This window comes from Nesoenas mayeri (assembly GCF_963082525.1).
Source record: "Nesoenas mayeri genome assembly, chromosome: 4".
NCBI classification, from domain to species: Eukaryota; Metazoa; Chordata; class Aves; order Columbiformes; family Columbidae; genus Nesoenas; species Nesoenas mayeri.
Window position 1 is genome coordinate 12516587 of NC_137540.1, and position 25434 is coordinate 12542020.

General features: G+C 42.5%; 2 protein-coding genes across 2 annotated transcripts in view; one reads left to right on the top strand and one right to left on the bottom strand.

The window, feature by feature from the left end:
• Window positions 1-315: 315 nt before the first annotated feature.
• On the bottom strand, window positions 316-13960 carry NUDT6 (nudix hydrolase 6; the record flags this gene model as incomplete). The annotated part of the gene is made up of 5 exons (XM_080343345.1): window positions 316-749; window positions 4148-4202; window positions 7459-7514; window positions 13093-13349; window positions 13689-13960. 5 exons carry the CDS (start codon window positions 13958-13960, stop codon window positions 361-363), a joined length of 1029 nt encoding a protein of 342 aa, XP_080199471.1. The 3' UTR covers window positions 316-360.
• The window catches only part of AFG2A (AFG2 AAA ATPase homolog A), a 197001-nt gene continuing 185461 nt past the window's right edge, over window positions 13895-25434 (top strand). The window contains exons 1-8 of the mRNA XM_080344158.1: window positions 13895-14088; window positions 14501-14625; window positions 16015-16172; window positions 18930-18988; window positions 20109-20744; window positions 22935-23064; window positions 23704-23760; window positions 24628-24751. Of these exons, the coding sequence (XP_080200284.1) occupies window positions 13959-14088; window positions 14501-14625; window positions 16015-16172; window positions 18930-18988; window positions 20109-20744; window positions 22935-23064; window positions 23704-23760; window positions 24628-24751 (1419 nt within the window). The 5' untranslated portion in view covers window positions 13895-13958. The remainder of the gene's footprint in view (window positions 14089-14500; window positions 14626-16014; window positions 16173-18929; window positions 18989-20108; window positions 20745-22934; window positions 23065-23703; window positions 23761-24627; window positions 24752-25434) is intronic.

Sequence of the window (25434 nt, forward strand, 5' to 3'; positions counted from 1 at the left end):
TGTCTTTATATTGCTCTTTAAACCTATTGTGCCAGTGTGTGTGGAGGTAAAATTACTTGGGAGAAACGTATTTACAGGATCAGTAACACTTCTGTTTCCTGCTAGATATCTGTGTAGAGATATTTTATTTACCTTATGTTTGCTTTACAGAGTAAAGGAAAACAAATCTGATGCACACTTACAGGAATATTTACCTTTTGAAATAATTTATATCTCTATAGCATATTAGAGAATAGAGTAAATAATTACTTTCTAATAATTACCTAAAAAAAAGTCCATGGATAACTTTCATATGGTCTAAATAATGCTACAATAATGCTCCTAAATTATTATTATAATGAAATGTGAAATTTATTGCTATCATGTAATATTGTTATAGGACTCGGGCAGCTCCCTGTGGTATAGTTTGTAGAACAGGCCTGTATAAACAGCTGGAAACTCTCTCATGGTTATATCAATCTTATCAAACCCTTCCCGGTACCCATAAAGTAAGAGTTTGGCGACGTTGCTGGTGATGGGAGTAGCGTGTTTGGTCCGGGCAAGCTCCTGGAGGTCCATCCACTCACACCTCAGACACTCCTGCTGGCAGAAGCTGATGTTGAAGGAGGAGGGCTGCAGGCGACAGATGATGTACATATCCGACTGCCCAAAGGCTCCAGGGTGTTTGTGTTGCTGTCTGATGCTTAGGATGGACTTGAACTCCGACTTGATGCCAGTCTCTTCAAAAACCTCTCGAACTGCTGTGTCTCCTAGGTGAAAAGAGCAATCCTTACAGTCCATGTGATAGCTTAACACTTTAAATCTTTTGATCACAGAAAATTTCTAGCTCAAGGCGTTCTCTGTTCCGCTTCATAAGCTTTTCAGAATGTAAGCCTGCTTATTTCACCACAAGGATAAGCTAATTTTTTGGTCCGTGAACAAAACTAATTGCTACATGGCTTCCTTGTGTATCCTACGAAATGATGAAAGTCAGAAACTTTTGATAATACTGTACAGGTTGTGGCTTTGAAATGGACAGTCTGGTGGCTGCCGGCTCCACTGATCTCTTCATCCAAGAAGGCACCACGCTGACTTTTCAGTCCTTTGAATCTTAGTCCCTGTCTCTGTCCTTGCCTCTGTCCCATTTCAGGGCCAGACCCTGTGCAGCTCAGCACCTGTGTGTGTGTGTCAGATCGCTCATCAAATCGCTTGGCTTCACTGCACTTTGCCACGAGGTGTTAACAACATGGCTAAAACTGCTGTTTGAAGAGCACAGAACACATGCGGCACATGTATGTTTTGCGTCCGCCAACCAAAGCGATGTGTGAAATTCCCTGTTACAAAAGGAGCTGTAACTTGAAGGGTCTAGAGAGTCTGTGTCCTGCAATTAAAGCCAGAGTTACCCATCTGTCCAGTACTCTTCAACAGCGAAGATTTTGCTCTTGAATAATAACTTAAAGAGCTCAAATGAGATTTTTTTGATATTTCACTGATTTCCCCAAATTCTGCAGTTTTCACTGTAGTCTGTTCAAATCTTATTTTCTTGAGGGTAGCTACTGGCAGATAAAATACTAGGTTTCTTACAAATCTAGTTGAACTCGTAGTTGTGTCTTAAGTGGTAAATACATATTGTTTTGCAGTGTTATCTGCTTCAGCTAGTTCATTTCAGTTAGAAATCAGTGTGTTGGCTTACTTCCAAAAGCAAAAGATCTTTAACAAGACCTTGTGGAGATTGACCTTCCTCTGGAGGCCTGTGTCTTCACGCGTCAGAGGGGAACAAAACACACATTTTAGAGGTAGTTTCAAATCTTTGAAAAGAATTTGAGGACAGGCAGTGGCTACCAATACATGAATAAAATTAGTTATCCAGAAGACGCCAAATGACTATATATTAATCGATTAATGGCCCTGACTCCGCACGTACTTCTGCCTTAGTTCAACTCCCATCTTGCAATGGAATGACCTGTGTAAAGTTTACACCAAGTCAGTAGAGGTGTTTGTGGGACTGGACACCCGCCAGTGCATGGTGCCTGCAGAACATTTATGTTTGTGACTTTATGTTATAGTATTGATTAGTTAGAAGGCTACTGCACATGGGGAAAAAGTACATGGGGGAAGATACTAATTTACCATTAGTGACCCTTGGAGAGGTGGCACTTTAGGCTGCCCAGAGAGGGCCCCGCAGTCCTCTGGTTTAAAATAGCGGTTGTGAAGCAAACTCCCTGTGGCAAGTGGTTTTATTATTAGGCAAGGGGCTGTATTACACAAAAGTGATCAAAGAAGGTAAGCAACTGAGATGGTAAGGAATGCTGAGGCAGGCTACGGTAAGAAAAATGAAATAATTACAGATTTCATTTAAATTTTGCTTCATAAACTGCCTTTTTCTGTTTCCCTTTGATTTACATGTGTATATATATATATATTTAAAGATATAATGACAGTTAAAGTAGAAGAAACACTAGGTAGGGCTTGAGTTTCAGAAATATTCAGATACAAAAATGTGTGCACTTTGCTTAATCTGCGTTATGAAACTACTCATATGACTTGTGCAAGTCAGTCTGTGCTCATTAAAGTAGGCAGTCTTATATCTTGTCACTTCATATAATCACAGGATCTTCAAGCATTGTAATTGCAATTTGTAATTGTAATCAGAAATTTCTTCCCTTGAATGACCGAGTTTTTAAGGTTTGATGTAAGGATAAAAAAGTAAAACTAAGTTCTGTTATATTTTGTGCTTCACTAATTTCTATCTTCTTGTAATATTAAGATGTGATGCAGAGAATCATAACTTTTGTTATGAGATAGTTCAGTAGTGGCAGGAGGGCAGCTGTAAGAGACTTGTTTCCTCCCAGATCTTCCTCTGTACCTACACCCAGGCTCTGGCCATAACCTCACCCGTTACTTGAGGGATGGCCACTGGCTGACTGAGTCACAGGATTTCTCTGGGCAAGCTGTGGCCAGTGCTGGTCGTTCTTTTCCCTTAGTACAAAAATCCCTCTGGTCTCTCCTGGCCTAGATCCATGGCCTGCCCATTTCACTTTGTTACCTGTATGTGCACTGTCAAGCAAATAAGTTTGATTTCTGTCACCATGTGTAATGAAAAGACTTAGTTTTTATAACTCATGAGTCATGTTTTAACTACAACTCAACCATATCCCACTAATTAGACAATATCTCCATGTATTGAAATAATGAACTGGAATACAAGCCTTCCACATGTTGTTGTAGGAAGACTGCTAAGATAATGTAGAGGTTTTCTAAGGTGTGAAACAGATTTGGGAAACCTAGGCCCGACACCCAGTTTGCCAGAGCTGCCGCTTTGCTCTGGGCAACACCTGAGTCCTGCATTACTTACTGGAAGAATATATTCATATCTGAATACTGACATGGGGCTGAATTAACATGAGCGAATTAACTTTTGAAACTGCAATGTAACTTAAGAATTAACCAGTCTATGGATTGTAATTTTAAGGGGTGAGATACTAGGAGAAGAAAAAGCACCGTTTCCTATCTGTTCATAAACACCCTTGTTCATTCACCTTTAACATAACCACAGCAGTATTCATTGTTGGCTGGGCTACGCTGGGTACAACTGATGGGTTTCCTCAAGTCTGCGTTGTTTTTTAACACAGAAGTGCCTTATGTTTATCAAAGCAGGTGCCCGCAAGACTCGGGCGCTGCACTTGACGCTGGTCCTGTGCCCAGCAGCTTAGTCTAAACAAATCAAATGGACAAGGGTGGGAGGAAGCAAGTGTATTTATTTTAGTTTTGCACGTAAAAATGGAGAGTTGGAAAGTTTTGCTCAGTCCATCATTGAGCTCACTGCCCTGGATTCCAGTGAAGCTCAGAGCTTGTTGTTTCAGTGTTGTTTGGGTTATACACCGATTACCTTAATCCTCTGTGCTTTTGGCTCATATTACAGCATATCGAACAAGCCTACAAAAAACAAGCTGGCTTCAAGCATTTGTTTAAGAAAAATTGTGGAAAAGGGTAAATGTTACAAATACAAAGCCGCTCTGCCCTCAACATAATGTCACCTCATTACCGTTAAGGTCATAGGATCATGTCACTTCATCTGTTCACCACTAATTCAAAGCAGTGATTAGTCACAGGAGCGATGTGAGTCTTACAATTCTGTTGACGTCTGACCTGGTGTCCGAGGACTTACCAATGTCTTCGCCTGGATTAGACAGCCCTCCTGGAAATTTCCATGCATTTATAGTCTGTATTGAAGGAAAACAACATTAATGAAGCATGCAGTCTCTTTTGTACTCTCTAATATGAAGGAGACAATAACATGTGACTTTTTTTCTCCTGTTGAAGTTGCAGTATTTTAATTACTCTCACAAACATCAGTAAGGCTCTAAGTAGGAACTTCTTGCTGATGTGATGGTCAGAGATACCTGCAGTCTGTACTAAATATTGGAACCAAACATCTACTGATTGAAGATACAAGCTAAGAGTCAATAGACAACGTTGCTGCTAGATAACTAGAGCAGTTGAATATTAAAAAAGCTGCTACAGAATATATAATCTTATATTTAATCACTAATGTATTCCACTTCCATGGTTTTGGCTTTTAAGAAATGTATATATATTTAATCTTACAAACAGTTATTATGATTGTAGTACTGTTCTATACTGCACTGGCTTTAAGATGACTTTGTGTGTCTGTAATAACCATTTAGTGTAACCTGTTTGTTTGTATGGAATATGAAAACTGAGGCCTCGTGTGTGATTTATGTAGAGAAACATTTATTGAATTGCAATAAAGTTCAGTACTTAGAACGTGAAGTGCAGACTTGGTGCTGTTGTTGATACTGGTAAAGGAGTCCCAGTTCCTACACCTCTTGCAAAGGCACAAAGATTTGTACGCTTTATATCTGTGTACTTTTTATTTCTTGCCTTATTGAAAGTTTATGTAGGAAGAAGTTAACCTTCAAACAGGAATTAACGCTGTAAAAATGTACTGTCTGGCACATGGAGCATAGAGAGGGAAGCTGTACGCTTTCCAGTGATTTGAAACCCCACCAACTACATTGGAAAATGTTTTTTTCTGGGCACGCTTAAAGGGCTTGGATAAAAATTTAAAGTAATAGATTAAAAATAGTGCAGATGGAAAATACATGTATTTATCCATTGGCTTTCAGATTTGCTTTCAGTTCCTGGAAGTCTTTCTTTGTGTGCTGTGGAATTGTCCTTTCATGATTAAACCCAAACAGCTCTTAAAATTCCACTAGCTACTTAATTATTTTTAAGCTTTCAGAACATAATTTCGATTAAAAGTCACTGTTTCAGGGAAATTGTTCATTTTGGGGGGGGAATGGGAAGGGAAAGGAGTGCTGGAACTGACATTGGGAAACAACTGTCTGAGCCAGTTGCTTGCACTGAGATCTTTTATTTGCTCACAGCACAAGAAATGTATGGGTGTTCATACACTTAGCTTCTATGCTTAATTTATCCACTCCATAAGAAAGCTGTAAAGGGGGGAATACAGAAACAATCACTTTTTTCCTTTCACTTTCCTTGCTCACCGTGCCAAGTGTCAGCTCTGTTCTGGAAAGATAACCTGGAATATACCCATCCCGCTTTTCAGAATGAACTGGAGGGAGAAGGGATACCAGGCTGGCCCTCTCCTGCTTTGGGGCCAGCGGCCAAGGAGGTCATGTCTGGTGAGTATGAAATTGCACCTAGGACATGAATACAGCAGCTGATGCCTCTGTCAAACTGGATAGAGATATCTGCACTTAAAATGGCTGCGGATGAGCTTGAACAAAACCACAGCCTTGAGTGAAACCTGAAGCCTCCTGGGCTTAGTTAAGAAACTACTGTTTCCTTCTAAATATGCAGAATGTGCGGTTTCCAGTTTTACTCTGCAGACTGTTAAAAATATTTACTAAAAGGTAAGCATGCAGTTTTGTCATTTGTGTGCATAAAAGGAACAATAAAAGTAGCATTTCTGAAGTTTCCTATGTGCTGTTCTGTTCCTGGAGAGTCTTTAGAACTGGAACCTCCTCTGGAGCCTATAGCTTGCATGCTTGATTTATGCTTTAACTAGTAATTACTGAATGTAAGCCTGCTGGTCCTGCTATAGAGAAGTGCTTGGAGAATTTCACTTTACAGTAAGTAAAAATATAAAATGAATAGTTTACAGGAACCGAGAACAGGGTGTTTCTCTTCTTCTGAACTCATGTTAGAAATTCAACATGTTGTATGACTGAACCTGCCTATGAAAGCATCCTTCATGGATGTTCATTAACTGTGTTGTAGTTACCGATGAACTTAAGTGATGGTTAGTCTGCGTCCTGAGAATGAATCTCTTAGTAGCTGTTCCAGGAGAGACAGAAAAATGTAGCCACTGAGATTCTGGCTTGGTTTTAAATATATAAAATGAAAATGATGCAAACATAAGTTACTGTATATAAAATCTGATTGTTTCCATGGTAAAACTGCAGTTAATCTCACTGTACTACAGACACTTTTATTAAATTTGCAAATGAAAGCATAATGGAAGCTGAGTATATTTGAAATGGAACAGCACAGGCAACTGCTGATGAGCTGAATCCTCTAATGAAAATGCCAGTCATCCAGAAGCTGGCAATATCCCTGTTGAGATATATGACTGGAGTGTATGTGCTGCAGTTATTTTTAATGTCTCCTAGCTGAAATACTTTATTACATTTTTAGAGGCTCTTTTAAAAGCAGAAAAGGCAGGGCTGCTGGGAAGTGCTTTTGTATTTTAGATTGTCTTCTGCTAAGCAGTACTGTATGTTTAGGTTGTTATTTTACCTTGTGTTTTTTACTGGGATGATGACATTTCTGCCCTTGCTGCATTAAAACCTCGGTTATCCTGACGGAGGCTGGAAGGCATTACCCGTGATGGATGCTCGGTTACCTCAAGCCACATCACACGACCCACCATCGCCACGCTAATACTCTCTGGTTTGGCTTGCGTAGTATTAGTAGCAAGGTCACTTAAGCTTATGAGAAATTAATGATCTTTACACCTGCTTTACAAAGGTGGTCTCCAGGTCATAGCAAACCATGTTGTTGCTTATTTAAAGCCACAAATATGCCTGGAATTTTTGAAACCACAATCAGAATCCTTCTCCCAAAAGCTGCTGTGAGCCGTGAGGATTTTCCAGAGGTCTGTGTGGATCCAAACACAAGATCAGGGGCTCCTGGGTCAGTTACAGGAGAAAAGGGAAAACTCAAAGCAGAACAGATACTTAATTCTGCTGATTCAATCACCAGTTACAATTAACAACAAAGCTTTTGATCTTCAAATTCTATATTATTTTCTTTCTTCAAATGCAAGACAGCAGTCTGTTGATAGATGGCTGCCAAGACATTACTGAAAGGAAGTAACTTTATCACAATTTTGGACTGGAATGAAAATACAAATATCTTTGTTTTCTACTACAGAGCAGGCTTATCTAAATGAACTTCTCTTGTTTTATAATGCTATAACAAACTTACGCTGTTTCTGTCTTGTACGACCAACACCTTTCCAGTGCTTTCATCTAAAACAGCACCTAGGAGACAGACAATATTGAAAAAGATTAAGTGTTAGATGACCGCATTAAATCTAAACAGTGGAAAGTTAACATGTTTTGATAAAGAATGACAAACCCGTGCTGACACTCAGTTTGTAGTTAGGAAGAATTGTCTGGATGAACTGCAGAAAGTGCTTTTGTTGGTGGAAAACTACTATGCAATAAAATATGAAAAATGGTTAAGAATCCTGTATAAAAATTCAAAGCTAGCAGTACCAAGATTAATACCTCCCACATTTAAGTTCCAGATTAGACAAGAAATTAAAAGAATAATTGACTTGCGTTATTATCAGAAGTAAAGAATGCAAGATCAAGATCCAAAGAATGCAGCAAAGCTGTGTGCTTCAGCACACGCGTCTGTACTCTTGCTCAAAACACTGAAATGTTTCCAGTGACTCTGGCTGAGTAGCCACAATGGGCAACAACCTTTCTCCAGTGAAATTAATGACAAACTCCCTGCCTGCTGCAGTGAAGATTTGAGTGTTTTCTGTTAATAACATACAAGGTTTAGTACTCAATGGACTGACTGTACTGATAATGTTCAACTGGTTGACTATCTATAAACTCATACTGTGCTACCCAGCTAACAACTCATGATAGGAACTGCAGAGTAATCTGAGTTAAATTGTTAGCAATCAAAAAGCATTGCTTCCACATGGAAAAGTGACACTATCACTTGAGTAAAAAGAATGTTTCGGGATGTATGATTGAAAAGATCAGCTTTTCTTTGTGTCCTCAAGCTCAGCCCATGACTCTCTCCCACGGACTGCAAGTTTTCCTACTTTTTAAACCCAAGTGCTTTCATGTTTAATCATTATGTCACACTCATTGGTCATAGTTTAAAAATGTGTTCTCTTTACAACAGGCATTTTCTCCGATTTTCAAGCTGTGCACTGTGGTGAGCAGAATGAGTACAGTGGTGCAACTTACCAGGCTCTTTTCCACATCAGTCATGCATGGGTTTTAAATTAGTAGTTAATGATAAAAAAATGCTTATATCATTTTACAGCAGGAGGAAGAGGATATGGACAGATCTGTGATGATATGCACATTGAAAATGCTACGGGGAAGTATTTCCACAGAAGGGAATTATTAAGGAATGAGAGTCCAGCTCAAAACATCCTCTGTTTTTTAATAATACACGGCAGAGTTACGTGTAGGAGGAATATTTAAAAGATGAAATACCAGTCTTCCTTCAAGATACGTGAAAGGACGTGCTTTAAGAGGGTAGTCACACATCTGCCTCCCTGTGGCTTGTGACTTTACAATTTCATTCCTCCTGTAACTACTTAGCAGTGTCCATGTTCAAATACTCCAATGATGAAAGGAAGGAACAAAAGGAAAGCAAGAGCAAGTTCGATTCCTGCTGTGATTACAGGGGTTATTTTCTAGAAAAGCCATTCTTCAGCCAAGTGGCTTGCTGAGACCAAGGAGGACTTCTGAAGAAAGGAAACTGCAATTTGAATCGAACAGAAAGAATGTGTTCTCTCCTCTGTTCCTCCAGAAATCAATGCCTGTGAATTTTTGGCAGTGAAATTCTCTGTGAGATGTCCAGAATCTTTGCTAGGTGGTACCTAAATCCTAAGCAAGAAGAAAAAAGCACAAATGAGATTTGCTGTCTGGTCCCATTTTCCCAAGTGTAACTCAGGAGCCCCGCTGCCGAAGCTTGCTGGGCCACACCTGGTTACTATCAGTGAGATCAGAGTTTGGTTGCAGGCTCTGACTGTGGTTTTTAAAGCTCTCACTCCTGCTACAAATGTGGTACCTGGAGCTGTAAATCATCCAGTGCCAGGATGACTTTCTGGAAAGGTTTACACTTGCAGCCTAACCAAATAATTGCTATTACAACATTGCTTTGTTTTGAATGTTCTCTTTTGGGAAATAGGTAAGAAAATTATTAAAAAAAAAAAAAATCCCTCAGACAACTCCAAACAATGAGTAATGGAGGGGAAAAATATCTTCCCTCTACCTGTTTTATTTATGACTGATATAAGATGTACGAGAGGATGTTCAGGGCTGAGAAGCACTTGTCATTCATGTAGTGAGTGCACATGACAGCTTCCTCTGTAGACATCAGCAGGCAGGAACAGATACTGCTTCGTAAAACTGCTGTGGAACTGCTGTGCTGCCATAACCTATCAAACTCCATCTTCCTGCGCAGTTTGACGTTTACGCAGCTGCTCGTTTTACACAGTTCTGTAACTAACACAACTGGCTGAGGCTAGTGATCACGGGTGTGTATGTGTGTGGAGACCCCTCTCTCCAACTCCAGTGATTTTGTTTCAGCAACTAGATTAGGAAGCAATGAAAATAGCAGCCACACTGTAAGGATTATGCTGCACAGGAGGTGGAAGAGGATGACTTTTACTTTTCTTCATCTCATTTTACTTTCCTTCCTCAACTTGTCTTCCCACGCCATTGTTATGTGGCATATTTACAAATCCGTCACTTTCTGGCTGGCAGACCACTTCTTCCTAAGAACTGAGAAATTTTGGAAATGCTTTTCAAAAACATTTTAATCATTTTACACACCAGAAGCTTTTTTTGGACCTTTACATATTTGGAAAGTCCTGCCGCCTACAAACGGATGCAGTAAGTCAGCTGGAAGATACATCACATATTCCACTACTTCTAAACAATGATGGCCAAGCCCAATGAGTAACGTTTGCTACTCTCTGCTTGGCGACTCTGATCCAGTCTGGCAAACGATGACCTGACCTCGCTTATTCACACCTTTGTCATCGCTTGGCCGGGTGATGCCAAACCCTGTGGGAAACTCCAGACAGCCACAACCCAGCTGCTGGGCTACCTGGCAATGCCGGCTGGCTACCTGCCGCCTGCTCCCTGTGCTGCCCTCCTGCGGGCCAGCAAACCACGCTTAGCGCCTTTGCTCTTTATTTGCAGGATGCTCAAGGGACCAAGTACTGTAATTAACCCACTGGCTTTGATGTGATGACTCTCATCAGCAAATTTGCTCCTCTTTACTGCAGAAACTTTCTAAAATACACTTTTTTTTTTTTTGGTGCAGGAAATAAAAATACCACGGGTTGGAGATATACACACAATATAAATGTACGTAGTTAAATAATATTTCAATAAAATTAGAATAAAGCCCTTCCTCTAGCCAGGCTCTCCCTCTTGAAGTAGAAAGATAATGGAATAAACGTATACAAGGTGGTATCTACACTGCTTAATATATTCTCGGAATGTGTCCAAGTTCCACCAAGAGTGAGTGGAACAGAGAAAGGAAAAAATTGCGGTCATTAAGTCACACACAGAAATCTGTTTTACCTGCCCAAATGCCTTCCTTAAGTCTCTCCCTCTACTAAAGAAACTCTGTTCATGAATAAAAATGTACAGGTTTGAAAAGTGGTAGCAAAGAACATATATATAACATGTTGTGCAATTTTTAAATCTGTGCAATAAATAATAAAATCCACATATAACCCATTTATGAAACTCTTTTTCTTTCCTCAAAGGTTTTTCATACTTGCAGTGTGCAAAGTGTTTATCTCAAAGTACATCAGCAGATTATGCTCTGAAAGTGCGTTTTTCATATTTTCAAATGTTTATTTGAAACCATTTTCAAAGTTATGATTTTTCCTATATTATGTTCTTCCTGATAACCATCAGGGTCACAACACATCCATCACATGATTTTCTTTTAAACAGCACTTTCAGCTATGCAAAACCTACTTCAGAAAAATCCCCTTTCAGTTAGTCATGTTTACTCAAACATGCAAGTTTTACCCATAAGGAGTAACAGGGTGCTTTCGGTAGGAGAATGCACTATCTTGCTCGAGTTTAATGCCACATATTTTAACAGTGAGGTTTTCGAACCTCGGGAAAACATGCTCTAACATGTCCATTGAAGCGATCCAAGCCTCTGTGCAGCTTCCACGCTGCCCTCTGCTGGCTTTGTGACACGAACTCCCACTGCAGATGGCAGCAGTTGCGCTTTTTTGTATTTGAAGGCTTTGCTTTTCCATAGTTTTCTTTCACCTGACCTCTTGCTACACAGAATAACCCAGCTCTTATGACTCCAACCTAGCTAGATTTCTCAAAGGGCTACTTAGGAGTCTTAAAGGCACCTGGTGAAGAATTAATGCCCCACACAGCCTTTGCAAGCCACAACCAAGCAAGTCAAGCTTCTAACAGCAGAGATCCACTGTCCCTCTGCTGTGCCTGTTACAGCCTTTACCAGCACGCGAGGGGTTCAAACCATCACTGAGTGACGGGAAAGACAGCGGCATATCTGTGGAAGGCTGCTGAGAGAGAGGGCAAAAACATTCACATTTGGCGAATCTGAGTGTATTTTTGGCTCAGTTCCGTGTACTGTGCTGTATAAAATAAATGGGAAATTGTCTTATCTAGTTCCTTGGGAATTTCCTCAGTTTTCAGAGCAACTCCTTTCCAGCTGTGGTTGTGGGAGGTCTAGATGGGTAAGAGTATGGTGTCCAGATGTTTGTTTGTAAAATATGTTTGGGTTGCAGATTTCCAGGCACAGCCAAAAGCAGGTTTGGACCCTTGTCATTTGGGCTAAAAGTTGAGCAGGCTCCTGAACAATCCCCCTTGCTCCAAGTTTACCCCATTTACAGACTTTACCCTGACCATAGTTTAAGCAGATGCATATATTTTAAGCATCTACAATACGGACAGGACGCAAAGAAGTGTTTTTGTTTGTTTTTTTCTCAGTTGTTTGTAGTTACTTTTTGACTTTTAAAATTGAACCACTTGAATCTTGAAATCCTACCCCTCCCACCTGCAAACTGAAAGCCAAGATATGTTTCTCAAAAAGATCACAGAATGTCAGGGACTGGAAGGGACCTCAAAAGATCATCCAGTCCAATCCCCCTGCCGGAGCAGGAACACCCAGATGAGGTTACACAGGAACATGTCCAGGTGGGTTTTGAATGTCTGCAGAGAAGGAGACTCCACAACCCCCTGGGCAGCCTGTTCCAGTGTCTGTCACCCTCACTGAGAAGAAGTTTCTTCTCCTGTTTAAGTGGAACCTCTTGTGTTCCAGTTTGAACCCATTGTCCCGTGTCCTATCATTGGTTGTCACCAAGAAGAGCCTGGCTCCATCCTCCTGACACTCACCCTTTACATATTTATAAACATTAATGAGGTCACCCCTCAGTCTCCTCCAAGCTAAAGAGCCCCAGCTCCCTCAGCCTTTCCTCATAAGGGAGATGTTCCACTCCCTTCATCATCTTTGTGGCTCTGCGCTGGATGCTTCATGATGCTAGATGATTAATAACAATATTAGTGAGTTAAACTCTAAGGCTTTGGGACCACATTTTCTTCTCCTTGAGCTGTTAACCATTTTCTCAAACTGGAGTAATTTGAGAGACTTCTCTATCGGCCTGTTTAGCAACATGTGTGGCTGCACAGGTGCATCCACGACGGACACGCTTCGCTTTGAGAAGTTCCCCAAGCAGCGAGCAGGTCTCCACACCCTGCCTGGGCAGAGGTGCAGGCCGCTTCCTGCCGAACCTGCTCCTACGCGTTTAAAAGCCATTTCTTGGACGCAACCACTCTTTCTTTTGTAACTAACCTGCGACTCCCAGCTGGTGTGTGGCGAACCCCGGCAGCCGGCTGGGCCCTTCTCCCAGCCACAGCGTCAAGGTGGACGCGCCCGGCTCCGCGTGGTGGAAGGCGAAGCCCTGCGCGGCGGCGGCCGCCGCCAGCCCGCTCTGCAGGATGGGGACACGCAGCCACACGGCCACGCGGCCTTCGTGCCGCCAGCGGGCCAGCGCCCCTGCCCAGGGCAAGGCAAGGTCACCCGGGGGGACGCGGGCACACCGCGACCCTCTGCGTGCCCCCCGCCGTTTCTCCCGCTGCTTTTAAACCCTGTTGTGCGCGAGCACTGGGGTTTATGACTGAAAATCCGTATTTTTACCTCATTTACCACAGGGCCAAGTGACCATGAGATATGACTGGGGGGGGTGCGGCCAGCTCGGCACTCAGGCGGCTGGGTTGGTGTTCACACAGGGACAGTGGCTCTTAGGTTAGGATGTGGCGGGAGGGAACGTCCCTGCACCGCCAGCCCGCGGCTGTGGGGACGGCAGCGACCGCCGCGCCGCCCAGCTGAGGCGGCCGAGGGCCGGTCACTCACGGGCCCAGGCGCCCCGGAACCCCCGCCCGGCCCACCCTGCGGCCCCGGGGACCCGGCACTTGCCCCGCAGCCACCGCCCGAAGGCGGCCCGCTCCAGGCGGAGGGGACGGCGCAGCTCGGCCAGGTCCACGCTCACCCCCCCGAACCTGTCCGGCCGCGCCCGCAGCGCCGACAGAGCCGCCCAGCGCCGCGCCCGCCACAGCCGGACCATGGCCGCGCCGCGCAGCTCAGCGGAGGGGGAACGGGCCGCCGCGGGGCGGTGCCGGCCTCTGCCCCGGAAGCGCTCAGCAGCGGCCGCGGGCAGCATGTCTGCCGGCTCCCGGAGGAAGAGCAAGGGCCGTGCGGCCCCGGGCGGCGATGGCGGCGGCTCCCCGCGGGCTCACCCCGCCGAGGGCAGGCCACTGCTGCTGGGCGTCGTGGACGCCGTGGAGGCAGGTACGGGCGTGCGGGCGGCGGCTCCCGCCGGGCACAGGGCGGCTGGTTTAAAAATGAGCCCCGGCAGAGCCGGGTGGGTTCCCGCTCCCCCGGCCACTCCGGGAGACGAGGACCGGGGCCGGGGGGTCTCTCAGGCCAGGCCGGCTGAGACCCCGTGACGTTTGTTTTCTGTGGCCGTTTGCGGGAGGTGCCGCCGGTGACTGGAACCGTGCGGAACACCCGGCGAGCAGCAGCGTGTGCCGGGCCGGGCAGAGGCGCGGCTGCCCCGGGGGGACCCCGCGGCCGGGCCGGGCTGGGCTGGGAGGGTCCGTCCGGTTGTGCTGACTGGGGAGTGCGGGAAACACTGATCTCCTCTGACACTTGGGGAAAAACAAACCGATTATATATTTTTTGTTTCCTCTGAAACCGTTAGGAGATGACAAGGTCCCCAGGATGCTGCGCAGGGCCCTGGCGCAGCTGTCGCTGAGCAGCATGAAGTCCGCAGGCGCCTGCATCGGCCGCCCGGTGCTGCTGGGCGCCGCGGGCGGGCGGCAGGAGGTGAGACCCGGCCCTGCGCTCCCCCTGCGCTTCTTCCCCCTGCGCTTCTTCCCCCTGCGCTTCTTCCCCCTGCGCTTCTTCCCCCTGCGCTTCTTCCCCCTGCGCTTCTTCCCCCTGCGCTTCTTCCCCCTGCGCTTCTTCCCCCTGCGCTTCTTCCCCCTGCGCTTCTTCCCCCTGCGCTTCTTCCCCCTGCGCTCCTGGTGCGTTCGGCAGGCGCCGAGGTGCAATGTGCGTCGAGGAACACCGCCACTGTGCTTTTCTGTGTTTGCTGTACTGTAGTTAGGTATTTATTTTCAGAACGGGACCATGAGCCAGTGCTGTGCCCTTGTGTCCAAGAAGGCCAGTGGTACCTGGGGTGTTTTAGAAGGGGGGTGGTTAGTAGGTCGAGAGAGGTTCTCCTTCCCCTCTACTCTGCCCTGGTGAGACCACATCTGGAGTATTGTGTCCAGTTCTGGGCCCCTCAGTTCCAGAAGCACAGGGAACTGCTGGAGAGAGTCCAGCGCGGAGCAACAAAGATGATGAAGGGAGTGGAACATCTCCCTTATGAGGAAAGACTGAGGGAGCTGGGGCTCTTTAGCTTGGAGGAGACTGAGGGGTGACCTCATTAATGTTTACAAATATATAAAGGGTGAGTGTTATGAGGATGGAGCCAGGCTCTTCTCGGTGACAACCAATGATAGGACAAGGGGTAATGGGTTCAAACTGGAACACAGGAGGTTCCACTTAAATAGGAGAAGAAACTTCTTCTCAGTGAGGGTGACAGACACTGGAACAGGCTGCCCAGGGGGGTTGTGGAGTCTCCTTCTCTGGAGACATTCAAAACCCACCTGGACACCTTCCTGTGTAACCTCATCTGGGTGTTCCTGCTCCGGCAGGGGGATTGGACTGGATGATCTTTTGAGGTCCCTTCCAATCCCTGACATTCTGTGATTCTGTGAACTGGAAAAAAAAATCCATGCTGCTCATCATCTTTTTCAATTAATTTGGAAGTTGTGTGTGAACATGGGTTATATATTGTATATTATATATGCACACATGTGTATTTTATTTGCAAAGAAAGAGTGTAGCCCTTTACTCTTCTTTCTTCATTTTTCTATAGCATTTCCTAGTCAGCAGAGCATATGCTTTCGTGTCACCTGCAGACTGTGTAGAATTTTTTTATCTCCTTTGTAGGCAAAAATGTAACCTCTTATTTATTGAAAAGTGTCTTGGATCCTATGTTAGGAACTCAGTGCTACTTGTATCTTGCCCTGTGGCACCCCATCCTTCTTTCCCCATGCTCATGTTTTTCATAACAAAACATGGATTACTTTAACTAGAAGACACTGAATGGGGTGGGGGGGATGGGAAACCTCAGCTAACACTTGTTTGCTTTGAAACTCTGCCTAGGTCTGTACAGCTTGGCCCACCACAGGCTTTCCAGGTGGGAAAGTTGGGCTGAGTGAAACCACACAGAAGAACCTGAAAGTAAATCCCGGCGACGCTGTCACCGTGCAGCCGGTGACCGGTGCAGTCATCCAGGCAGAGGAGATTGATGTAAAGCTGAGGTATGGAACTTGTTATAACCTAGTGACATACCATGAGGTGTCTGCTTTGTGCTGCAGCCTCGTGCCTCTTAGAAGATGCCGTTTTTCTCTCTTGCTTTGATTGAATTAGTACCCACACAAAGTCAAACGTGTGCAGGTGTTTGTAGGATTAAGAGTGAAGTTCAGTAACTGGTGGCTGATTGCTGCTGAGTGCTGTCTCCTGTGTGGGCAGCAGAGTGGCTCAGCTGTTGTGCAAAAATCTTAACTGAGAGGTGGTGCTGGTGTGGGGAATATAATGCCACTAAGCCCATTAGTCTTAAGAGATTCTTTCATATTCTTGTAAAGGATGAGGATGATCACTCCCGATAGAGTTGATGTCAGGTTAGAAGGAGCCTGTGTTGCTCCTCATGTCATTAGGAAATTTACTGCAAACTGCCATCCGAGCAGCTCTTGTTGAAATTCCTGTCGTGGTTGAGAGAACTACTGGCTCACAGTTTGCGGAGAGCAAAGTGGTTTTTTTTAACCACTTCCCTTCAGACCTTCACCTTTGTATATGTGTAGGTTTGTGCTCCACCTTTTATTTACTGGAATCATTTTTTGGGATTGGAAATTCTGAAACATGTTTTTGGTTTTTACTTGAAATTCACCCAAAAGGGAGCAAATGCGAAAATCAAAGCTCTCTTGAAAAATTAGCAGTTTAGCAATCTGATGAATGAGTTGCTGTATTTGTCATTCTCGTAACATTCCACAGAGTCAGCGTTTGGGTTGATGCAGAATCTGATTATAGTTATTTCCTAAATAAAGCTATTTTACATTTACTTTGGAAAGTGTCCCAACACTTTAATTTCTATAGATTACCTTCACTTCCCTGTCAAATCTCTGTTTTCAAACCTGGTGTTGTCATTGTCCATTTTAAGGGGGAGATGCTCTGTTCCGGCATACCGGCTCTCAGAAATGTTGGTGAGGCGATCTTGCTTTTTGTCAGTAATATCATCAGTTTAGCTTCAGTGATAGTTTTACTGGTTGAGTTGGCTGCACATTGTATGCTGACGTCTGGTGTCAGCTTGCTGTGCCCTCTCTGCCACTTTTCTCACTAGAAAATGAAAAAATAAGGTATCTTTACAGTGTTTTGCTATGGCTAATTTAATTCTATAGGAAGCTCTGTTATTGTTACATACCTCTTGGTGTAACAGTGGTTGAAAACACTCATTTCGTTAAAAAGCAATGCCACATTAAGTAATTAAGCCTAATCTGTTTATATTTTCCCACGCTAATACGCAATGTGTTCTTTCTTTAAAGCTGTGTCTTTCACTGAAATATAAAGCTAAGGATGAGGTCAGAGGAATTGTTTGTAGCTTCTGGTTTTTATGGTTACTGTAATATTTTTTTGGGAACTGTTCCACAGTCAGAGGTTTTCTATCTCAGCCAGTCAAGAGTCAGGCTCCTAGAACTGTTGTACTTATGTACCACCGGATTCCAAGTCATATAAGTGACTGTTTTTTCTAGAATGACTCTAGGAGAGAAAACATGAAAACAGTAACTGGTCTGTTTCAAGCCTGCTGATTGACTACAAACCATAGTGCCATCCTATTGTGTAAGAATATAAATTATTAAAAGAATAAACAGAAATCCCTTTATTCTAGTACTGCCTAGTTTTCTAGATATTTTACAGGTGTAGTTCATTCTCTGCAAATTAATAGGTCTGTGGTGTTGCTTGCATGCATAATTTGGCTTTTTCTTCTAGTTAAAAAATCAACCCCAACCTCAGACCCCAGCAACATAATTGAGTGTGTGTTTACTTGTCAGGAGCAGCTATGATTTTTGAGAGGTCTCCTCTAACTTAGCTCAATACCGCAAGTTGCTTTCTTGATCAGTAGAATGGAGAAATGGGTTTTTATTTCTAGGTTTAGAGCTCCCCCCGTTGATCATACCTTCACTTGCAACAGCCATAACTGCTTTAAATGCCTTTGGTGCTGCTGCTGTTCAGGTCTCAGTGTAATTAATGCTTTTCATCATACAGGTCGAAGTGCTTACAAATGCCGTGGACATTCATGTGCAAAACAGATGTAGAAAAACCTTTATTTTATTGTGAAAACAGAAGGGCTAATCTGTGGGGCTCATACAGATTGGCGGAGGCAGGTAAATCCTGAATTTTAAAAAGTGGTTGTATGGACTTTAACAAAAGGTAGAGCCACAACCGAAACAGGAAAAAGATTGTATGGATAAAGTGTCACTGAAAAATGATTGAATCGCTACATCCTTGTACTTTGCAGTGACTCTGAGGAGCAGGGAGAGTTAATGATGTCTGTGCTCTCAGCGAGCTGTAAATGTGATGTAAAATGTGTGTGTTTATATGTGTGCTTGCAGAGCTGAAAGAGACCTAATCTGTAACCTTTTCATTTTGGTGAATGCAGCAATGAGCATTCTGCTTGCTGAGATGAGAAGCATGGATTCCATATTTGTAATCTTAAGAAATGATAAATATAATTATGTTACTATTACATTATTTTGTATGGAAAACTACATCAAAATTAATACGTACACTTCTTCTGTTACTACATGTCTAATATCTTCAGAAATAAGATTATATAATCTGAAGTCTGTAAAGTGCTCATCCACCTTTTCTGTTTGTGGGATTAAATCATATACTGTAAAATAGGTGATATTTGTCATTCTGGTGCCTTAATGCTGTGGACTCTTTTTTTGGTTTTGAAGTAGTTACTACTTGGAAAATTTTGTGGTGTGTTGTTGTGTTTGTTTTTTTTCTTCATACCACAGGGACAAAGATGCCACCATTAATGCTGAGGAAATGTCTGTCTGTCTGCTGAGAAACCTAGGTATAAGTTTTGTTGCTTTTCTTTTGGCTGTTTAGTTTTTGTAGTAGATCATCACGTTTTGGATAGAAAAGCAAACAGTTTCCTCTTACCTTCTTAATCGAGGGCTTATGGCAAAATAGAGGAAGTTATTCTGCTAACACTTCTCTTAGGGATCTGTTTTCTTTGGGCTAAATAGTTTTGCCATGCTATACATACCTAATATGCATTGATCCTGATTTCGTTTCTTCTGTCCATTGTGCATATTGCTGGTTCAAGTTATGGTTGTTTAGCAATTGTGGCTGGTCCTCTGGCTGATACTGTGGTGCCCTTCAGAGTTTACTTGCACTATGAAGAAAAGAGAGCAATAAAAACAGGGCACAGGATATTTATTAACATGAAATCTCATACACTGAATCTTTTTTTATGTTGGTGGTAAATAAGCAGAATTGCTGTTCATTGTATGGTAGGTATGTATGGTAGGTATGGTAGGCAAAAAGCAAGGTAAGTTATTCAAAGTGGTGCTACTTGAAGCAGTCACTACAAATTGTTCTACTCGAAAGGAATCTTCTGATTTAGGGATTAATAACAGTATTGCTACGCTAAGAAGCAGGAAATGTGAACTGTGTTCCAAATTCATGAATTTGGCTGGAAATAATAAATCTTGTTTACATTTTTGTCTTCTTTTTTTTTCTCCTGTGCCTGTCTGCAGGGTGCATTCAGATCACATTTCCTAATCTGTCAACACAGAGGTTAAAACCTTCTTTTTAGGCCAAGACTGTCAAGATGGCCTAAACATGAAATGTTGTGAACATGGCAAACACAATTGTTACTCCTTAAAATACTAATTCCATAATCTCCCTGTGTATGCTGTATGAAATTTAAAAGGCTCAAATTAATGATGAGCTTAGTATTAGATACAAATGTTTATCCAGTACAGTCTGCTTGTGTACAAAAGGATCATCTGAATTACCTGAAATTACCTTGAAATTGCCTAGATTAGGGTTTTTTGATTAGGTTAATTTATCATCACTCTTCAGACTTCCCGATTAAGAATTATATGAATGTCTGAATGTTATTCCTGCCAAACTAGACTGAAATTTCATCATCTGTCTTTTTTTTCTCTTTCAATCCTCTCTCATAGATGGGAAAATAGTTTTGCCAGGAAACCTCTTGGCTTTCACTTTCTATGGCAAACTTTGTAACATCGTGGTGCTGAAAGTGAAAGGAACCGATGGTGCAGAGCTGACTGCCCAGGGCAGCGCCCTTCCCAGTGAAACGCCCGAGCCGGACCCTGAAAGATCCGATTTGGAGACCAGTTCGCTAGATTTGTCCTTGCAGCTCAGCAAGATGGACATCGACGGTAGCCCAGAGGTTGAATGTACGAGCACACCAAGCAAACCGATGGATCCAGGGTCGCCGGTTACACCCAGTCCTGCTGTGGCAGCCAGTGGTCAAGACTCTGGTCATGGACATGAAACCTACAGCAAGGGAGGTGGTGCGGACCTCACCAATGACCTGGAGCTGGCGGGGAAAGGTGACAGTGAGGGACTCCTGCTAACCGGAAAAACTGGAGCAGCGAGCAGTACCGACACATTTTATTTCATTTCTTCAAGAACTAGAATCAATTTTATTGAAACAAGGACCAACGTAGCAGAAGACGGTGATTGTGAGTCCCGAGTCACCTATGATATGATAGGAGGTTTAAGCAGCCAGCTCAGAACTATTAGAGAAACTGTTGAACTGCCCATGAAGCAAGCTGAACTGTTCAAGAGTTATGGTATGATGCTTAAGAGTTGGCTTTCTTCATTTCATGTTAGTTTTTCATCTTTAACATGGCTTTTTAAAAAACAAACAACAAAAAAAACCCAAAAGTTATTCTTCCAGGAATATGCACTGAATTTTATGTAACGTTAATCTGGTGTACTTGTGTGTCCAAAAATGTCAAACTGTTTTATAATTATGCTCTGTGGGTACTGTGAAGATGTTATGATCAGCTTGTGCGAAAAATAATTGAGTAAGAAAGAAATATGTGTCTCTAAGAAAATTTGGGTATGCATAAGCAGAACTTATTGCAAATAGGAAAGGTTTATATAGTCTGGCGTTTGAAAGGCGCACATGTTTGTGTCTTCATAAAATTTTAACTTTTTTGGTAGAGTCAACTAATTATATTTTTTTAAGGTGAGAAAAATTCAGATAAGTTCTTCTGCTGTTTTTATCTCTGTGTGTTCTAGGGTTCCTGCAAAATTTTAAGGGAGTGTTTAGGGCTGTTTACTCAAACTTCTCGGTGTGTTTAGTATGGAATTACAGGGTGGAAAAACTAACATGATTACCATTGCCATATATGAAGTTGTATCTAACATATATATGAACTTAGAGGTTATTTGTGACCAAGATGAAACTCTGTACTGTGCATTTATCACAAATGGATATGTACATAAAGCAGGCATGTCTGCTCTTTGTACTGTCTAGGTGTGAATCACTGTGAGACAGGGCTCTTACCGATAAATATTTCTTTCATATCATGTCTTTGAGGCTTTTATTTCTCTGCCTTACCTCTTCCCACACACATGCTTTAGAGAGGAGGTGATTTCAGTGATCGCTGGGACAATTTCCATGGCATGCAGGTGGCTCTTTCTGTGTGTGTTGCTTGGGCATCATTGGCAGGTGTCAGTGGGATGGCGTGAGGTGTCTTCATCCCTATGTGGTCCAGCTCAGTTCGCTGACCTCCAAGCTCAGCATCACCGCACGTTTTGTGTTAGCTGAAAGGCTGCTTCAGCATTAGTCCCTGAAGTACCTGATCACATTCTTTGTTATACTAATTACATGAAAGATGATGATATTTCCTCACCAGTTATAAACCTTTAGTAACCACCAGACACTGAGAGTCCTTGCTGGTGGGGAGCGAGGCTGTGGGTTGAGCTGAGACCTCTGGTGCAGCAGCTCCTTTTCTCGCCAGTACCAGAGACACCACATGAGGGAGCAGCACATGTTTTAATGCACTGTTGTGAAGTAACCTGTCTGTAAAGACGCTATTTCCATCCTCTGTCAGTTAGCAGGTAATTTTTTTCATTTTGAGTATATTAGTTCCTGAGGGTCAGGCTTTCTGTCCACTCCAGCTCTATTCTTCTCTGTCACCACGGGAATGTGGCAACCTGCCCTTCAAGCATCATTCCCTGTGTGCAATTGCAGTACCGAACTGATGTTTCTTGGTTGTGTTTCGGGAATGCCTTTGTGCCTGGGTCAATCCGTTGTCAAATGCTTGTCTGTTCTTCTTCCTTTCTAATTTTTCACGTTTTACTTTATGCCCATTTAATTCGGCTTTGCTGCTCTGAAGCTTTTATTTTTTGGCTATTTACCTGGGATCATAATATTACTTCATGCACTTACCTGCAGTTTCTGTCCAGTTTTAACTCTACACAATAGTACCTTGTTCTTCTAGTGTCCCTTATGTTTTGTGCCTGAATAGTTCTGTCTGTTTCAGCTCTCAACATTTGCCATTAAAGAAGCAAATTCATCGTTTTGATGTGTATTTTTCATCTTTTTCTAAGTGTTCTTAAAACAAGCCTTGTAGTATTTCTGAAATTATTTGGAGTGTTGAACAGATGCGGTTTTCTGATGTTGGGAATTTGTAATAATGACGCAGTCCAGTAACGTTTTGGGAAAAAAAAAAACCCAAACACACCAGAAAGCATAGGGAGAATGATAATGTCAAACTTCTGAAAAATATAAGCATGTAAACAGGATCATTTGGACTTTAAAAAACATAGATGCCATATGAGAGTTGTCTTCCCTCTGAAAGCATACAATTTTATCCAAATGACATGCTGATTAAAGAAGTTACTGCTGAGGCCAAGTTATAAGCAGTAATAACTGGAGCAGTGAAATGTGCAAGTGGAGGCTGTTCAGTCTGGTGTTATTTATCACAACTAACCTTCTCCTCTGTTTGTGTGCCTGTGCTTGTTTAAAGGGATCCCTCCTCCCAGAGGGGTGCTGTTGTACGGCCCTCCAGGGACTGGGAAGACTATGATTGCCAAAGCCATTGCAAGTGAGGTTGGTGCTCACGTTACTGTTATCAACGGTCCTGAAATAATAAGCAAGTAAGTCTACCCAATTTATTTTCATTTATTCTGTAAAGACGTTAGCCCCAAATCTGTACTGGCATCTATCCACTGGGTATCCTCCATCCTCCCCGTAGGTCTGGCTATGTGCTGTCTGCCCAAGAGTCAAAAACAGACGGGAAAGGGCTCTCTCAAGTAGGGCTTATGTTTCTTCTTGTCATAAGAGGTTCATTGGATTTGGCCAAGAAATTTGTGCAAGGCATGGGCTAAATTAAAAAGGGGACTAAAACTGCATCTGCAATTGTGTGTTAGTTCTGCAACAGGAACAGTGACCTGTTAAAGCGTATTTGAAATTAAAAGATGACTGCACAGATTAATGTCTTCAGGGAACCACGGTTTTTTTCTTTAAAAATACAGATAGAATTGTTTCTAACAGAGACGAGATAAGCTTTTCCTTTTAACCTTTTTTCTAGTTACAAGATGGTTATGTCTTTGCAAATGCCCTGTTTTACCTAAATGTCTTGTCCTTGTGGAAATAAAGCTTGTTGTAGATTTGCCTGTACTTTGGGACTTGGAAAGGGTGGACTGTGACTTTTTGGAACACATGCCCAGTAATTTTCCAAGTTGCTCAGGAAAGCCCCAAAAATGTTTTTTATTAAAATATTTTAATTATTATAGGTTTTATGGGGAGTCTGAATCAAGATTACGTCAGATATTTGCTGAAGCCTCGCTGCGGTATGTTCTTTTGGATAATTTTATTTGTGCTCGCTTATTTGCGGTATTGGTTCTAGTGTTAATGTTCTTTAAGGAAAAACATTTGCAAGAATCTTTGAATTGTAATTTTTTCCTGCAGTGGTTTTTAGAAGGAAATAAATTTGTTTATATAGAGCTTAGCTAGAAGGAAAGCAATGAAATTCTAGTATGCCTATTAAACGCTTGTGGACACTACCCTTTTTAAGGGACTGTTACAGATGGTGCCAAATCGCTCGGTCTGTATCGTTAGCGTATTGTACACTTATTTCAGCAGATGGAAGTATGAGCCACAGTTTAACCCGGATCCAGATTCTTCTGTCTAGTTTTATCTTTGGAGAGCAAAGTAGTTCTGTGCTGAGACATGGAAGCCAGCTCAAAATGAGCTAGTGTTGATACTGGGTTGTCTCTGGATCAGGGTGGCATTCCTCCCACATTTGTGAGACCTGGTTAAGGCAGACCTCAGACTTCCAGGTGGTTGTTGTTCCTAATACATCAGCAAAGGAATAACATGTCCTTTATTTGTAGAGGTGGCAAATAAAACACCGTCTTTTTACTCGTGAAGTCAGAATATTTAGTGTTGGGTCTTCAGGTGAGAGTCGCAGAAAAGTAGGTTGGTAGGTCATCTTAAAGGTATTAGTTGTCTAATACATTAGTCATTTTAGTTCTCTCTTTGATTAACACCATATTCAAGGTTGAAACTTTCAGTTGCCTGAAAGAGTGGGATGCTTGTTAATTTTCATAGGAGCTGGGTGTTTTCTGTAAACAGTTTTGCACTTCTTTGCCTTGCCATTTTAATTCTTTCTGAGCACCTTAACATTTCTCCCCTCCCTCCCCCTTTTTTTTCCCCAGTCGCCCCTCCATTATATTTATAGATGAGTTGGATGCACTCTGTCCAAAGAGAGAAGGGTCTCAGAATGAATTTGAAAAGAGAGTTGTTGCTTCATTGCTGACATTAATGGATGGCATTGGCTCAGTAAGTAGACTGCCGTGAGACAATTAATGTCTATGGGGACTAGCTGAACAAAATAATGTTTCTTCTATAATGCAGAAAATAGGCTTATGTGAGACTTTATATAGTAATCTAATGCTTTATTGGGTGCTAAGCAAAAGACATAGAGGGAAATGTGTCTCCTGATAACTGTCAAATTAAAGGAAAGTAAGTTTTCTTCCATTCCATTTCCTTTGCCTTTTCCCACTCTCGTAGTTTTGGAGATAAAACTGAAATTTTAGTGACAGGCCAGGTGTTTTTAATTGCTCTGAAATCAAAGTTGTCAAAATACTTCTGATGGTATGTAGGATGCATTATTAAAAGCAACAACAGCTATTTCAAGATTGCTATAGTAATATTTAGGATATAAACAAAAGCTGACTGAAGAAACAGTAAATTGAATTAAGTATGTTATGGATTAAGTCCCTAAAGTTTGCCCATCTCGCATCTATTGTTTTTTGATTATTAGCAGAAAAGATGAGAGAACTCTGTCCACAATATGAAAATCAGTCTCTGCTGTTTATGTAATCTGCAAGTTTCTAATTATTTTCCTGCATAATAGTTTGAGCTGCACAGTCTGGAGTTGTTCACAGGCGGAACATATTTTTGATGGCAAAGGCTGATGGACATTCTTCCTGGAGAAAGTGATTCATTCTTAAAAAGAGAAC